This window comes from Cyprinodon tularosa, unplaced genomic scaffold, assembly GCF_016077235.1.
Source record: "Cyprinodon tularosa strain WSP-4 unplaced genomic scaffold, ASM1607723v1 ctg740, whole genome shotgun sequence".
NCBI classification, from domain to species: domain Eukaryota; kingdom Metazoa; phylum Chordata; class Actinopteri; order Cyprinodontiformes; family Cyprinodontidae; genus Cyprinodon; species Cyprinodon tularosa.
This window is the reverse complement of record NW_024039497.1, coordinates 387,992-404,421: the sequence shown is the minus strand read 5'-3', so window position 1 is coordinate 404,421 and position 16,430 is coordinate 387,992. Positions and strand designations below refer to the sequence as shown.

General features: G+C 41.6%; 1 protein-coding gene across 4 annotated transcripts in view; it reads right to left on the bottom strand.

Annotated features, from left to right (window-relative positions):
* LOC119773066 (FERM, ARHGEF and pleckstrin domain-containing protein 1-like) overlaps window positions 1–16,430 on the bottom strand; it is a 66,109-nt gene that overhangs the window by 11,556 nt on the left and 38,123 nt on the right. For 2 of the 4 annotated variants that reach the window (XM_038269876.1, XM_038269878.1), the window contains exons 4-13: window positions 13,920–13,962; window positions 13,686–13,764; window positions 10,793–10,890; window positions 10,114–10,228; window positions 8,464–8,611; window positions 7,415–7,510; window positions 7,072–7,238; window positions 6,914–6,982; window positions 6,693–6,768; window positions 5,667–5,859 (exon numbers count right to left, since the gene is read on the bottom strand). In XM_038269876.1, coding sequence (XP_038125804.1) covers window positions 5,667–5,859; window positions 6,693–6,768; window positions 6,914–6,982; window positions 7,072–7,238; window positions 7,415–7,510; window positions 8,464–8,611; window positions 10,114–10,228; window positions 10,793–10,890; window positions 13,686–13,764; window positions 13,920–13,962 — 1,084 coding nt within the window. Of the gene's footprint in view, window positions 1–4,234; window positions 5,860–6,692; window positions 6,769–6,913; window positions 6,983–7,071; window positions 7,239–7,414; window positions 7,511–8,463; window positions 8,612–10,113; window positions 10,229–10,792; window positions 10,891–13,685; window positions 13,765–13,919; window positions 13,963–16,430 lie in introns of those variants that run through there. The other 2 variants (XM_038269877.1, XM_038269879.1) reach the window with 2 other exon arrangements.

Here is a 16,430-nt window from a genome sequence, read left to right as displayed (position 1 = left end):
TCACACTGTAAAACTATGGTATCTTTACTCTTATTATGAAAATCCTATGCTAACACTTCGTTTTAGCGGGAACTAGCCCACATATGAAAAACCACAAAAAAAATGTATATGAAAACAAGCTTTTTAGCTTTAATCCTTTGAAAACTGACACTTTGATATTCAGGATAACTTAAAAGCTAACATAAGCTAAACAGCTGTTAGCTTTAGCTTGTATCCCATCTGACAGAATTTCTTTTCCTCCCAAAAGATCGATATTTTCCCTTTATTTACCAAATTTTTTGCAAAAATACATAAGAAGAAAGATAATTGAATTTAAAAACTAACACATTTGATTAATTCAATAAAAGTTACAAATTACAGAAAAAGACAAAAATCACAGTAGCTTGTTACAAAGTAAGTACAATTAAAGGCCTTTTAGGAATTAAAAAAAAAAAATCAGGGAGCCAGTGGAAGTGGTTAACATGAATTAATTTATCTTTATGTATTCTAAACGTGAAATGTGAGATTTAGAGCAGCGAAAAGCTAATTTATTAGAAAAAAATGTGAAGAATAATTTGTTTGGAAAAGAAATAGCAGAAAAAAATATCTATAGCTCCATGATTTTCTTTTTTTTACCTAAAGGAACCCTAGTGTGGCATTACAGTTACGGTGTATGTATGTTCAATTTCAATAAAAATCACAAAGAAGCATCAGTGAAACAAAGTGGTAGAAAATGCAAATATGAAACAGGCAATTGTAAGGACGCCACAGGGACCCGGCTCCAGTATTCTTGTGTATACAAGCTGTGACAACACGCAGACTTCTACATCTGACAACATCAACGCTTCGTTTTTCAAATAAATCTTTTGTGCACTTACATGATGCATTAATATTAACTTTACTGGTGTCTGTCTATCTTCACCCTCCCTCTCTCTGTTTACAGAAAACTGGAGCCAAGTAGCGCCTGCTCTGTCCATGTGCACAGATCCCCAGCATGGGGGCCAAAACACAAAAGGTTTCTAAATGTTTGAAATAAACACAGTGCAGGTGATTGCTTATGAGGGCAAGGCGACTTGAAGGCACAACGACTCCAAAAATAAAGAAGAGCATGTGCTTGGTTACGCGTTTAACTTCATCACCTGCGTCTCAAACATTCTGAACCGTTGTGAGGCCCTTAACACAAACGCCAAGTGAGCATAAAGGAGTAAAGTGACAGCCTGGTTAACATGCATTCATAGAAACAGCAAGAAAGTGGTGAAAACAGTGTTAAAAAAAAAAGCCGATTTTTTTTTCTTTAAAAAACATGCTTATAAACAATGTATTTACAAAGCAGGAAGTATTTGTTTCAGAAGAAAGCAGGAGAAAACAAATCTTGCACACATAACCCAAACTGATTCAATCCAATGCAGTACATTCATAAACAAAAATAACCTAAACTGGTGGAAATTGCAGGTTTGAGTCGAATTGGCTTGTTCAGATTTAGCCTTCCAGTGAAAGCAAAAACAAAATAGGAGAAGAAGCAGCCGAAGGGGCGACAAATGACAGATGGAGATGAGAAGCCTAGTATAAGCTGCAGTTTAAGAGGTGAGAAGAGCAGCCAAAATAGAGTGAAAGATAACATTCAGGTTCCCTTGTGAGGAGAGTTCATGCCAGGGGCCGAGCCAAGCACAAGCAGACAGCTATGGGTTTTGTGTTTTTGAATTACAGTGAGGAAATTAAACAGAGATATGAAGAAAAAAAAAAAAGGAATCACAAGATCTAAGCTAAGATCTGCCTAACAATCTGATCTCTGTTAAGAAAAACAATATTTAAAAAAAATACTATATACAGAAGCTCTCTAAAGTTTTCACGTTAGCACTAAAACTCCAGGTTACATTGATGTAAAATATATATGAAAAAATGTACCCTTTCCCCCTATAATGCAACTTTATCTCAAGCACAAATTCACTGAACAAATCTATTAGAGGAAAGAATAAGTGTAAAATAGTTTTAATAAGCCATATTTTGTAGAGAGGTCACAAAAGACTAGAAAAGTCTATTTGTTTCTTTGTAAAGGTATTAGTCAGGATAAGTCGGATTGACTTAAATCCTCTGCAGAAATATGTTATGGTCTAAACTGACGTGGGAGCAACACAGGGCAGTGAAAGGACACTTAAACCAAGGTGAGACACGGTGGTGGCAGCATCATGATACATGGTTGCTTTAATTTAGATTAACCCCTGAATTAATCGCCTGAATTTATATAAATGTTTATAAAAACATTTTTGTGTTGCCTTTAGGCAGACGCCAAATTAAGACTCTTACTTTGACTAATATGATTTATAATAAATAAATAGAAGATAAAGTATCTTTTTGACAGTCAGTGGTATCATATACAGCCAGGAAACAGTCCCACTAGAAACAAGTGCTTGCCAAAGGTTCCTATGTGTGTAATAATTGTGAAATAACTGACATTGGGGTGGATGCAGACTAAATTGACAGTTTGATGCATTTTTGCGACAACAGGCATTAACAGTTTTCTTTTTTTGCCTTTCATTAAAACTGTTAAAACAAAAAAGATCTCTTCAATAAAAAGAAGTAGAATTTTGCAGACTTATGTAGCAGCTATTCATATTTTTCCTCTCTAATAAAATCAGTCTTGTAAATCATACAGGATAAACGCTGCACAACATGGGGAGGGGGAAACAGCTGTAGGGGAGATGTGAGAGCTGCTGTAAGATCTCTGGCAGAAGAAATAGTCCTTGTCCACCAATAGGACAGAAATTGACTAAAAGCATTTTTTTAAAAGTGCTCCAAGGGACATCAGACTTCCTGTTCTGATATTTTAAACACACTTACTAATTGAGTTCTTGAACATAACCCATTCTCTGGGAAAAACGTTAAAAATTGCTTTACACATAAGGGGGACTATATTTAACATAAACAATTCCTATAAATAAACGCAGCCATAAACAATAATACCATCTTTCTTGACTTTCCCACCCCTGAATTAAATACCTAAGAAAAACCACTAGTGCACAATACAAAGTCAAATCATTACTAAGGATATATATTCACATCACAGTCCTCAACACAAAGGAATTCATGTAGAATGCCTCTAAATAAATCAATATATCAATGGTTCAACGAGAGGAAATCTACCTCATTTCTCAGCTAAAAAAAGATCAACAAGCTTTCTTTCAACAGAATAGGTATAAATATGAACACTAATTGAAAAAGTCGGAAGACCTGCAGGAACTATCTCACCAAAGAAGTTCCTGATGTTAGATACATATTATTTAAATTTATGGCACATTGTAAAGGAAGCAATTCACCCCCAAGGGTTATTACTGAGCACATTTTTGAACTATTTACAAACTGGCTCAACAGGTTCCACTATAAAAAGCTGAACCAGCAAAGTCAGGAGTCTGCATAACAACATCTTTAGGCTATAAAAACAATTCTGATTGTTGGGTTTAGAAAACAAATCATCTAGAAAGCAACTGTGTAGTAAAAAACGGCAGATTTCTGTTAGAAAAACGTCTATAAAGAGTTTTAAAAAGTTCACAAAAATGTTAGGACACCCCACTAAAGCTTGTGTGCTTTCTGACATATCTGAACAATTAATATTAGGTTTAGTTCAGTCAGATTACTGAGAAGATTCTTCATTAATTAAGACTGAATTGATCCAAAGCTCATGGTAGAGAGTGAAAAGTGGGACACCCCTCAGACTGATGCAAGGAAGGGTGTCCCAAATCTAACTATTCTATTTCAAATCTAACTAGTCTAAGAGATATTTTTTTTTACTTTTAAGTGCAATTATATCACATTCTTTTTCAGGGATTGCACTATTTAGTTAGCCTTGTGAGACCATCCTGATCTTGCGAGCTTTCAAGGTTTCACTCGCAGATCAGTCTGGCTACTTTCCGTTAAAGAAAATTTGGAGCAGTTCACCAAACGAATGTCCAATCAGCGTTGGCTTTGAGGCGTTTTGAGGTGTGACACAACAAGAAGCGCGACAGTTCAGTCTAAAAAACATGCCGGCTTCAGCCGATGAAACTAGTGTTAGCGTGGCTATTGAGCAAGTTTTATCGGAATTACAGAGTATTTCTTCACTGAAAGAAGAGCAAAACACTGCTTTGGAGGCTTTTCTCAGAGGAAAAGATTTTTTTGCTCTTCTCCCGACTGGTTTCGGCAAGAGTAGCCTGGCTTGTGGTTGTGTTTTCATCGTCGCTCTGTTAGTACGTCATATGCTTCGTTGATCCGATTGGTTTATTTGGCCCGTCTATCACCAACATAGGCCAATCAGCTAACCAGTATTTTCGCCCCCTTCCCAAAATTACTTCAACGGAAGGTCTCCAGATGGATATGCGAAGCAAATCCATCTGGCGGAGTCAGGTTACTATTTAGTGGAGTTTCCCAACTTTTCTATCGCTCTACATTCAGATAATTAAAAATATTAAAAGTTGAGTTGGATTTTAACTGCAGCTTTGCTTCTGTTTCAACTTTTTTTTCAAAGTGATTCAGTCGAAATTGTTCTGATCAGCAGCTGAAAACTTGACCTCCTACATCTTCGCCACTGAACTCGAACTGTCGCTCGTGCTCCGCTGACACGCCACTTCCCCCATCCTGCAACCGCAAACTCCCAAACATCAGCTTCCCATTGTTTGAGCCTACTGCCGCGGGGTTGCCGTACAGCAGCGGCTGGCTGTACGCACCGCTGCCGGCGTCCGACTCTGTGTCGCTGGTGTCGCTGCCGCTGCTGGTGGACCCATCGATCATTTGGACCGGCTGGCTCAGGGTGTTGTTGTCGTCGTTGGGCTTCCCCTGGCGGCCAAACAGCCGCTGGGGGGCGTTTGATCTCGCCCGGCCCTGAACTGCGTGGTTACCGTTCATCATCGCGGCTTTTCTCTCCGTCGGGGCGGAGCACGGCGTTTGTATCCCGGAGCGGTACGGATCGCGGTGGATCGGGGTGGACGTAATCTGGCTGAGGATGAACGGGTCAGTGTCGGAACGGTCCCTCATGTTGTTGTTCAGGTTATACGGTTTGGCTAAATGTGGCGGCGTGCGGTTCGAGAGGATCGGGGAGTAGCTGCCGTAGTGGGGGGACGGAGGGACGGCGGGAGCTTCCACTGGGATGACTCCGGGACGTTTGGTGAAATAGTGCCCGCCGTCGTCCCACCGTGAGGTGGAGCGAGGCTGGCTGTGGCCATTGGTCATCTCGGCGTGGCTGAGCGAATTCGTACGCGGATGGAAGCTGCTGATCACCGGGCTGGAGCACTGGCTGCGAGTCCCGGTTCCCAGCGGGCGAACGATTCCCATTCCGCGCTTGTCTCGTCCCTGAAAGATCTCGTCCAATAGCGTGCTGTGGAGCGGGAGGCGGCTCTGGAAGGAGCCTCCGTTGGAAAGGACGCCGTCATTCGTTTGCTCATGACTGCTGTTCAACATCTCCCGAGTTTGATCTGCAGCGTTTCTATTGCCAATCACTCCCTGCTGCATCACCCCTTGCTGGTTGGTGTGGTAGAACCCGTTCACCACCCCAAACAGACTCCTATCTCTGCGTCCTGCACCACCTTCATGCCTGGAAGGCTCATCCTCATTGCTGTCATTTGCACTACTGTGGCCCCTGGGGGCCCTGCCGCTCTTCCCCACATCACATTCACTGTCTATGTCGCTGCAGTCTATGTAAGGAATAGAAGAGCTGCTGCCTTTGTTTGCCCTGCTGGTTGGACCTGGGTTGAGGAGATGCTGGCTCACTCCATTGTGGTTCTGTCGGCTTGGATCCAAGTCAGAGAAGCCATTAGTCGGAGGGGCGATGGTCGCTGGCCCCTCGGTGCCGTTACTTTTAGCCTCAAGTCTTGCCAAGTCGGTTTGGTCTGCTAACAGGATAGAGGTTGCACTCTAAAAAATAAAATGTAAAGAACTAGAATCAGAACCTTATATAAATGCAGCAGACACACAGTTACTCAGGGGGGAAAAAAGAAAACATGACTTTGGCCGAAATCTAAACAAACGGTTCCACAACTGATGCCTCATTATGAAGCAAGGAAGGGATTAAATGTGGAAAATATCCTTTAACCTACAGTCGACCTTTATCCCTGGAAATTTTGGACAAGTTTCAAATCATAAAGTGAGGAAGGATGTGGGTTGGAATAAAGCGACAAAAAATAAAAGAAAATAAAAAATAGGAGCTTGTTTTAAGAATTGGGAACTAATAGTTTCAATGGTCAGGCGCCTGCATGGCATGTGGATGGATGGATGGATGGATGGATGGATGGATGGATGGATGGATGGATGGATGGATGGATGGATGGATGGATGGATGGAAGAAAAAAAGAGATGATAGATGGATGGACACAAAATTATAGATGGAACAATTAATAGACTGATGGATAAAAAAGGATGGATGGTCAGATGAATGAGATGGATGACTGGAGAGATGGATAAACTAAGGAAAACGTAGACAGATGGATTGATGGGTGGATTGACTAATAAAAGGATGGACAGACAAAAAGGGATGGATTGATGGAAGGCTCTAAAAGAGGGTGAATAAACTAAGGGACCGAACAGACTCAGTTCTATATTCCTTATTCTACAAATATCCAATCAGGATCTCTCTGTATTTCACATTCTCCCAGAAGGAACGCTGTCAGTCGCCCATCTAAAGAGCCTCTAAGTCTGGTTATCGGTGGATGGATATCAGGACAGCTGGTCGCTGCCTAGGATAGTATTACCTCTTTTGGCACTTGGGATCTGAAGGAAGAAGACTGGGGGGACATGCTGCTGCTGGACAGAACCTTACTGTGCTTCCTGTAAAGAGGAGAGGCGACACCAGGTCAAACCATGTGCCACTAATCAGCTAAACTAGCAGGCAAATCTGATTACAGCTCTCAGCCCCTGCTGCAGCCGCAGAAGGGTCTGTCTGAAAAACCCGAGCGCAGTCAGGAGACGTCACCTCTCAAAGGGGACTTTCTTCAGCTCTGAATCCTTCATGTGGTCGATGATCTGCTTCTGCGTTCTTCCACTGACAGAAAAAAAGGTGATACAAGTTAACAAATCTGAATCTAAGGTTAAAGAAAAACAGAAATCAACATATTTTAGGTGCAATCTCACCTGAACCGGAATGAGGAACCCCTGGTGAAGAGGATGGGCTTGGGTTTAGGTTTAGGCTCCTCGAAGAGTCGGAAGAAGGCGTGGTATTCCACGCAGATCTTCCAGAAAACCTTGCAGCAGTCCCTGCTGGCCATGGCGAACTCCAGCGTGTCGTGGTGGGAGTTCTGCTGGAGATCACAGAGATACAATAAGCAAAATATTGAGACCGAGCACAGACTCAGAAGGACAGGCTGCCTTTTATTAACAAAACCTAAGATCATTTCCTGGAAATATCACATAAAAACACTTCTTTTTTATAAAGTTTTTTGATAAAGCCAGAGCAAACAAACTTCAATGGACTCACAGCTGGGTCCGCTCTCAACTTGATGAGGAACCTTTTACGTTTGAAGCTCAGCTTGCGGATCTTAGACCAGTTGAAAGCGTTAATTTTTGTGTAACCCTGGATAAAAGAAGAGGAGAAAAACATTAAAAATGATCCCTCTATCAATAAGACAACAGAAACATTTTGGTACATGCAAGAAAGAAGAAAGGAATATTCTGCCTTAGAGAGCAGGAAAGAAGGTTCTTAGGTTCCCAGCCTCAACTTTGCAGATTACTCACTCAATTAATTCAGTTCAAGACCTAAAACTCTAAACTTCATCATTAAGTTATGTCTAATAGTATTAGGCTAATACTTCTAAGAACAGAATTTATTTGAGGAAGGTGGGAAAACAGGAAAATACAAGGAAGAAAACAAGGTAGGAAGGAAAGAAAAGAGGACAGCAAATAAGGAGGGAAGAAGAAATACGGTAATACAAAGGTGCAAGGAATGACAGAGGGAAGCAAGTAAAGGCGCGAGGGAAGGGAGGGGAAAGGAAAGTATAAGGATATACAAGGAAAAAAAGGAAGGATACCAGATAGGAAGGAAGACGTGTGAGGGCAGAGGAAACAAGGGTGGAAGGATGAGTCACAGGGAAAAAAAAGAGCTGAGACAAAGAAAGAAAGAGAGAAGGAGGAGTCTATAGAAGCTCGAAAGGGAGAATAGAAGGAAGAAAGTTAGGAAACACAAAAGGGAGGAATGCAGGAGAGAGGATAGAAGGACCAATATAAAAAGGATGTAAGACACAAAACAGGATGTAGGAGAGAAAAAAGGATACAACCTGGAAATGGAAGAAAAGAGAAGAGGTATTATGAGAGATGGGATGGAGGGTTTAAGGAGCAGGACAGTTAGGGGACAAAAAAGGAAGGAAAAAGTAAAAGCATGACACAGGATAGGATGGATGATGCCAGTAAGGACAGAAGAAAGGATAAAATGAGGGAAGGAAACAAGGAAATGCTTGACACCATAAAGAAAGGAAACCTCTGGGATTTTTTTCCTGACTTTTTAGACCTCTCTCCGGATTCCTGTTTTACCTGAAACACCAGGACCCCAGTGTGCGACACAGTCAGATTGAGCTTGGTCCCCTCTCGGCCCTTCGCAGGGTACAGACGGACTCCGTACATCTCCAGCCGCCGAGCGATCTCCAGCAGCTGGTAGTCTGACTCCGCAGGAGTCTGTCCGCTGTGGAGGAAAGACTTCAATCAGTAAATCTCCTATCCAAACCTGCGCTTCCTGCGGCCTCCCTTCAGACAGCGCCCACTCAAAACAAAACGCACCGCTGAAGTCCTGAAACAACCCCAGGATCAGACGGAGGTGCCTGCAGCAGGGCGGAAAGAAATTCGCCACAAAAGTGGTTTGTTTCCTCCCAAAATCTGAGAATAGCTTCCTGTTTCCTGTATGAGCGGCTGAATTAGCCACTTCCTTCCTGCGTGGGCTATGAGGGAGCCGAGGGATTGAAGCGAGGGAGGGAGGGCGGCCGTGAGCACGCCGGCCGTTTGTTGTTCTCTGCTTATCTCCACTCTGGAGGGGGGAATTTTATAGGAGTCTGCATCTGCATAAAATAAGGCAATGTGTTTGTTCCGCAGGTGAAAATGTGTCGTCTCAGTGGGAGGGAGGTGGCTGCCTCTGCTGCACAGACTTTTACAGGTTTCCTTTTTCAGAGACACGGATGCAGATACGTGCATCTGTGAAGGGCGGCTAGGGGAGACATTTCTGTGTAGATTTTATTATGTTTTTGGTTGATAATTCAGCTGAAAGTCCCTATTATGGCATTTTTTCCAGTTCAAACACAGAATAAAACAGGCCCACAGCATAATAGGTCATCCGCCTTACTTAACAGAGAAGACAAGAGGTTTTGCAGCCTCCCAATATTATTTTAGTTACATTTCTGCTATAGGAAATCTGTTGCCATTTTAAAACAACTGTTTTTACTTTTAGGTTTTAAAACAAGGGAAAGCATTAAAAATTTGATAAAAATTAAGTGTAGATTTTCTCCTATGAGATAATATCTGATATGTAGAATAAAATAAAGAACAAAAAGGAAATTTCTAAGCTAATGTCAGGGAAAATTGGACAGTAAAACCAATTTCTGGTCATTTTAATGTCATTCTATTGTGAAAATGTTATTAAAATTTTCTGTAAGACTGGTATTTGCTATTGTACTCTATTCAAAACCATTGGTTGGTTCATTTATAATTTTTAGCCACTACTAAGAGTCATGGTAGAGCCACATGTTGCGGACACTTGATCTTTTTTTTCCCAGGCTTTTATTGTCATTACACTGTCACAGTGTTCCCCAATGCTCCCCACGTGGGCTGCCATTGTGTGGGGTTAAGGGCCTTTGCTCAGGGACCCAGAGTGGCAGTCAGTGGGAGTGGGGCTTGAACTCAGAACCTCTGGGATCCAAGTGCAATGCCCTAACCCCTAGAAGGTCACTCCTCTATCTAACAAACAGATATGTCATTTTTATCACATAAACAGAAGGGGGAAAAAAACAATAAGTATAACAAATGTTGGAGAAGTCGCTCAGTGCCTCAATTCTAGACCCCTAGAAATTTGCTCCACTGACTCAATCACTACATTTAAGTGCCCTTTTAAAACCTCTTTTCAGACTTTTTTACTCTACATACCCTAATTTGTCGGTCCTATGCTTGTTGACGTTAACGGATGCCTAAGGGACTCACACATGTTGCCGGTGGCAGTCGATGATCTTGTCTCTGATGGCGTCCTGGTCGGGGAGGTACTTGTTGTGCAGCAGGTGCTGCCAGCTCTGCATCTCATCGAAGTCCCCAATCTCCGCTGGGGGGATGAAAGCAGGAATTCTGATTATCTGGACTAGAAACAATGGATTCTTCTCCATGCAAGAAAACAATAGACAGATGGATGCAAAACAAAGGTAGTTTGTATAACCGGAGAGGAAAAGTAAAGTCTATCTATCTATCTATACACACATATATATATATATATATATATATATATATATATATATATATATATAGTGTGGGGGGAAGAAATATTTGTTGTTCCACACCATTATGCTGTTGTTTAACCTTTTTCCAAACAAGAAAATCCTTAAATCAAATCTTGTAACCTTTAATACTGATTTGTACGAACTGCTTTTGGAAAAACCCATTAAAGTTGTTATGAGTCATGAGTTATTTATGGTCAGGTATTCAGAGAAGGAAGCCTTTTAGGGTCACAATTCTTCGATGGAGACTCAACCACCTTTCTGATTTCAGCTTCCTTTGGTAAAGATGCAGGAATACACAAGATTTGTAACAAAGAGTCCTTTTTAATTACTGTTGGTATTCATGATCAGAGAGACAAAACTTGACAGCTGCATGAAAGCTCCACCCAACTCACACTGAATGATGTGGGAAACCATGAGAGCTGAGCTGGTGTCGTTGCAGATAAGATGACCGCAGGCCAGGTCTCGCTTAATCTGCAGCGCAAACAGATACCTGGAAAACGTGAGGAATAAATATGAAAGGACAAGTCAGAAATGCATTGCAACATATTTACATACATATATACAAACATACACAGATATCAGATTAGATCTGAAATGGTCTAAGACAATCTAAAATAAATGCAAAACACAATGTATGATTTTTTTAACTGTTTATTTGTATGATTCAGCTGCGAATAAGTATTTGAACACCTGTCTATCAGCTAGAATTCTGACTCTCAAAGACCTGTTAGTCTGCAATCAAAACGTTCACCTCCACTCCATTAATTATCCGAAATTAGATGCACCTGTTTGACGTCGTTAGCTGCATGAAGACACCTGTCCACCCCATAAAATCAGCAAGAATACAACTACTAACATGACCAAGACCAAAGAGCTGTCCAAAGATACTAGGGACAAAATCGTACACCTCCATGAGGCTGGAAAGGGCTATAGGAAAATTGCCAAGCAGCTTGGTGAACAAAGGTCCACTGTTGGAGCAATCATTAAATGAAAGAAGCTTAACATGACTGTCCATCTCCCTCAGGCTGGGGCTCATGCAAGATATACATACACACACACATATACATATATTATATATATATATATATATATATATACACTATATTGCCAAAAGTATTTGCTCACCCATCCAAATTATTGGAATCAGGTGTTCCAATCACTTCCATGGCCACAGGTGTATAAATTCAAGCACCTAGGCATGCAGACTGTTTTTACAAACATTTGTGAAAGAATGGGTCGCTCTCAGGAGCTCAGTGAATTCCAGCGTGGAACTGTGATAGGATGCCACCTGTGCAACAAATCCAGTCGTGAAATTTCCTCGCTCCTAAATATTCCACAGTCAACTGTCAGCTGTATTATAAGAAAATGGAAGTGTTTGGGAACGACAGCAACTCAGCCACGAAGTGGTAGGCCACGTAAACTGACGGAGCGGGGTCAGCGGATGCTGACGCGCATAGTGCGAAGAGGTCGCCAACTTTCTGCAGAGTCAATCACTACAGACCTCCAAACTTCATGTGGCCTTCAGATTAGCTCAAGAACAGTGCGCAGAGAGCTTCATGGAATGGGTTTCCATGGTCGAGCAGCTGCATCCAAGCCATACATCACCAAGTGCAATGCAAAGCGTCGGATGCGGTGGTGTAAAGCACGCCGCCACTGGACTCTAGAGCAGTGGAGACGCGTTCTCTGGAGTGACGAATCGCGCTTCTCCATCTGGCAATCTGATGGACGGGTCTGGGTTTGGCGGTTGCCAGGAGAACGGTACTTGTCTGACTGCATTGTGCCAAGTGTAAAGTTTGGTGGAGGGGGGATTATGGTGTGGGGTTGTTTTTCAGGAGCTGGGCTTGGCCCCTTAGTTCCAGTGAAAGGAACTCTGAATGCTTCAGCATACCAAGACATTTTGGACAATTCCATGCTCCCAACTTTGTGGGAACAGTTTGGAGCTGGCCCCTTCCTCTTCCAACATGACTGTGCACCAGTGCACAAAGCAAGGTCCATAAAGACATGGATGACGGAGTCTGGTGTGGATGAACTTGACTGGCCTGCACAGAGTCCTGACCTCAACCCGATAGAACACCTTTGGGATGAATTAGAGCGGAGACTGAGAGCCAGGCCTTCTCGTCCAACATCAGTGTGCGACCTCACAAATGCGCTTCTGGAAGAATGGTCAAAAATTCCCATAAACACACTCCTAAACCTTGTGGACAGCCTTCCCAGAAGAGTTGAAGCTGTTCTAGCTGCAAAGGGTGGACCGACGTCATATTGAACCCTATGGATTAGGAACGGGATGTCACTTAAGCTCATATGTGAGTCAAGGCAGGTGAGCAAATACTTTTGGCAATATAGTGTATATATATATATATATATATATATATATATATATATATATATATACACACATATACACACACACATATATATATACACACACACACACATATATGTATACATGTATGTATGCATATGTATATGTATCTATGTGTGTGTGTATGTATGTATGTATGTATAAACAAATTTGAAATATAAACTGAAAAGTCATATTGAAACAAAGATGTGAGAAACCCAGCATAGTGGAGGCAGCATCATGCTGATTGGTAGTACAAAACACAAGACGTTTGTTGCTTTAACATGAAAAATCTTAAACTACCTTAAGTGGTTTAAATATATTCCAGCAAGGATCTAATTTCTCTTCCACCGCCACACTTTTAACCACACAGCAGAAACACCTTTTCTGTTTTTCTGTCTCCATATTTGGCTCATGGTTACCAGAATACCGCCTAGAGAGCCAAACAGGAAGGGAAAAAAACAACTGACTGCCCATTTCCTGTTAAATATGAGAGTCGCCAGCGATGCAGAGAGAACCGAGGATTGAAAAAGTAACATTTAGAACATTTAGATGTGTTCAGCGAGAAAAAATCCCCAAAGTGACAGAGATATCCTGAGAGCCCCAGCATCATGGGAAAAAGTGGAAGGTCAGAGGTCTCTTCTGTTTATGTCTTAAGGGACGGTGACGTGCGCTTGGATAAATATCTGACCGGATTATCAGGCGTTTCAGCTGCTTCTGGACAATAAACAGTTTCACGAGCCTGGTTCCCAGATCCCAGAGATAGCCTGTGTAAGCTTAGAACACCAAAAGACAGGACGAGATATTTTTAGAACCCTCCATCAACCATAAAACCTGTCATGAAAGGTTAAAGAGACTGGAGCCAGGGAAGAAGCAGCACATCTTTCCAGTTTAGGGGAGCTCTGCTTGGTGTATGGGTGGTTTCTGTGTGAGGAAAAACCTACCGAGTCAGCTCCTCCATGAGCTGCGTGTGGTCAGGAGGGAAGAACTTCACCACAAAGCGAAGGATGGTGTTTTTAGGTCCTGGAGGAGTGAAATTATGGGATAGAGAAGAAATAAGAGCAACCCTTCCACCATTAACATCTATTTCCTCTTTGGTTGTTAAAAAGTGTTGTAGAAAAACATGCAACATGTTGAAAATATGATTCAATAAAGCAACAGCAAGTGGGAGATCTTACGTCGGATCTGCTTCAATGCCGGCTTCAGGAGATCCAGCCATACCTGAAGAGAAATACAAGCACTTTTTTTGTCATACAGAGGCTAAATTATCTCTAGTAAGGTAAGGTCCAATATCTAATTCCTGCAACACGGCTTCCAACCCAACTATGCTGAAACCAATGGGATTTACTAACAATTCCACTCCATACCCAGGCTAACAATGATAAAAAATAACCCAACACTTAGCATTTTTGTATTCATTAGTCCCCCAACACCTTCACTAGAAGGAAATCTATAAAGATAAATCTGACAGCAATGCTGGATTTCTTATTCTTCCTAGAATATTTTGAAAAAATTTTAATTTTTGTAAAAAAAAACAATATTTTTTTTAAAATAATCCATTATAGCAGATTAATAAATAATAGCATTTTTCAATGGGACATGATAAGTTACTGAAGGAAGAAAGAGAGACAAGGCGACACAGCAATGGAAGGAGACGGAAGGTAAAATGGAAAACATATGGGAGGATTTATTACACAAGAAATGACATAAGGAAAGAGGCTAGGGCCGAAAGAAGAAGAGAGGAAGGAACGACCCAGAACGAATGAAGTACGGGTGTAAATCACATCCATCATGGCAATTCGATTTAGTATCGATTTCCTGTACCAATGATTGGATTATTTTCGATACTCAAGAATACACCACGATACGATTCGATTAATTGGTTCATTTTTTTTTTTTTTTTTGCCGCAGACAGGACGCCGGCTTGTTTTGTATTTATGACCGAAATTACGGAAAACAACTCGTGAAGTTTGATCCGCTAGAAGAGTGAGGTGCGAGAGAACGCTGGGACCCTTTTTCCACCTGGATCTCTGCTCTTTTTGGCCCTCATGTCCTTCCGTTGTCAGACTAAACTCGCCCCCACTTCCTCACTGCCTCAGACCACGCTTCAATATTGGGCATAAATCAAAAATGACTGCGTCAAGCTCACTGTGACACACTGCTGCAGAAGTATAACCAGGAAGCGAGGTAGGAGGGCAAAATAGGTTTAGCGCCACCGCAACACTGGAGGAGAATTACGCCCAGGAGCAAATGGATTAAAAAAGACCGGAGGAAACAAAAACAAAAAATGAATCGATACTCTTGTGGACGTGTCGATGAATCAAATCGTCGGCTGTTGGATTGATGCAAAACGATTATTATTCACACCCCTAGAATGAAGGGACAAATAAGGGTAAATGAAAGGGTGTATAGTAAGAAAAAAAAGAAACAAGGAAGGACGCATGAATTAATGGAATAAGGAAAGAAGGAGAAACAGAAAAGGACAATAGTACCCCTTTCCCACTGGAAAAATTGGCTTTTAGCGACAGTGGGAACCGCTCACTGACCCATGTCTACCCAGGGTTAAACAATTTGGCATGCAACCTGCAATAAAATCGCCTCGCCTTTTACCGGCACCCCCTAATTTATGTGATACCATTGAGTGCAACCTATGGACTTCAACACATGGGGCCAGTCTCGTCTGATTTAACAAACCAAAACAGCTGTTTACATTCCAAAAATATGGCACAGCGCTGGTGAGAGGGCATGTTTGGAAAACACACAATAACCCAGTATTTTCTGTGGTAAACAGGCTTGAAGGAAGGAAGGAAGGAAGGAAGGAAGGAAGGAAGGAAGGAAGGAAGGAAGGAAGGAAGGAAGGAAGGAAGGAAGGAAGGAAGCAAGCAAGCAAGAAGGAAGGAAGGAAGGAAGGAAGGAAGGAAGGAAGGAAGGAAGGAAGGAAGGAAGGAAGGAAGGAAGGAAGGAAGGAAGATAAAAATAAGATTATAAAAGAATGAATAAAAGATGGATGAAAAGGGAACGGTGTCAAGTAGTGCATAAAGAAAATTGGGAAGGAATGAAGTAACCAAAATATTGGAAGAATGAAGGGAGCAAAACATAAGAAGGGAATAGTGGTGGACCAAACTAGAATAAAACGACGGGGAACACAACTAAAGGACGTAGGGAAGAAAGGAGTCAAATAAATTAAATTCCCAAAATGACCACTAGGAGTCTCTAAGTTCAGAGGGCATGAGAGGAGAATCTCTGGATCTTCAAGGACATTAATAATAAAGTGTATCTGCATTATCAAATAAAAGCAGTTATAATGTTTAGGGAAAAGTTAACACATCGGAATTGGCACCACTAAGAAAGCAGGTCAGCCCTAAACGAGTCAAACGCTGAATCAGTCGAATGGAAAAGCACAAACAATGGCATTGAACACATCATTACTCATGAAAATGGAGGCTATTAAGAAGTGTATTATATGCAAATAGAGCCTGAAAGCTAAAAATGTTACTCAAAGCGTTCAAAATGTGGAGAAAAATAAATCTTATTGAGGGATAATTGACCCGATGTGGATGTTTGGATTCTTTTACTTCATGTTATTTGATCTTCAAAGAACGTTTCTGGTTCCACAGAAACAGAGATCCAGCTTTCATCTACGCCAGCAAAAACTCGTCTTTTTATTACATGTAAAATCACTAGTGGAG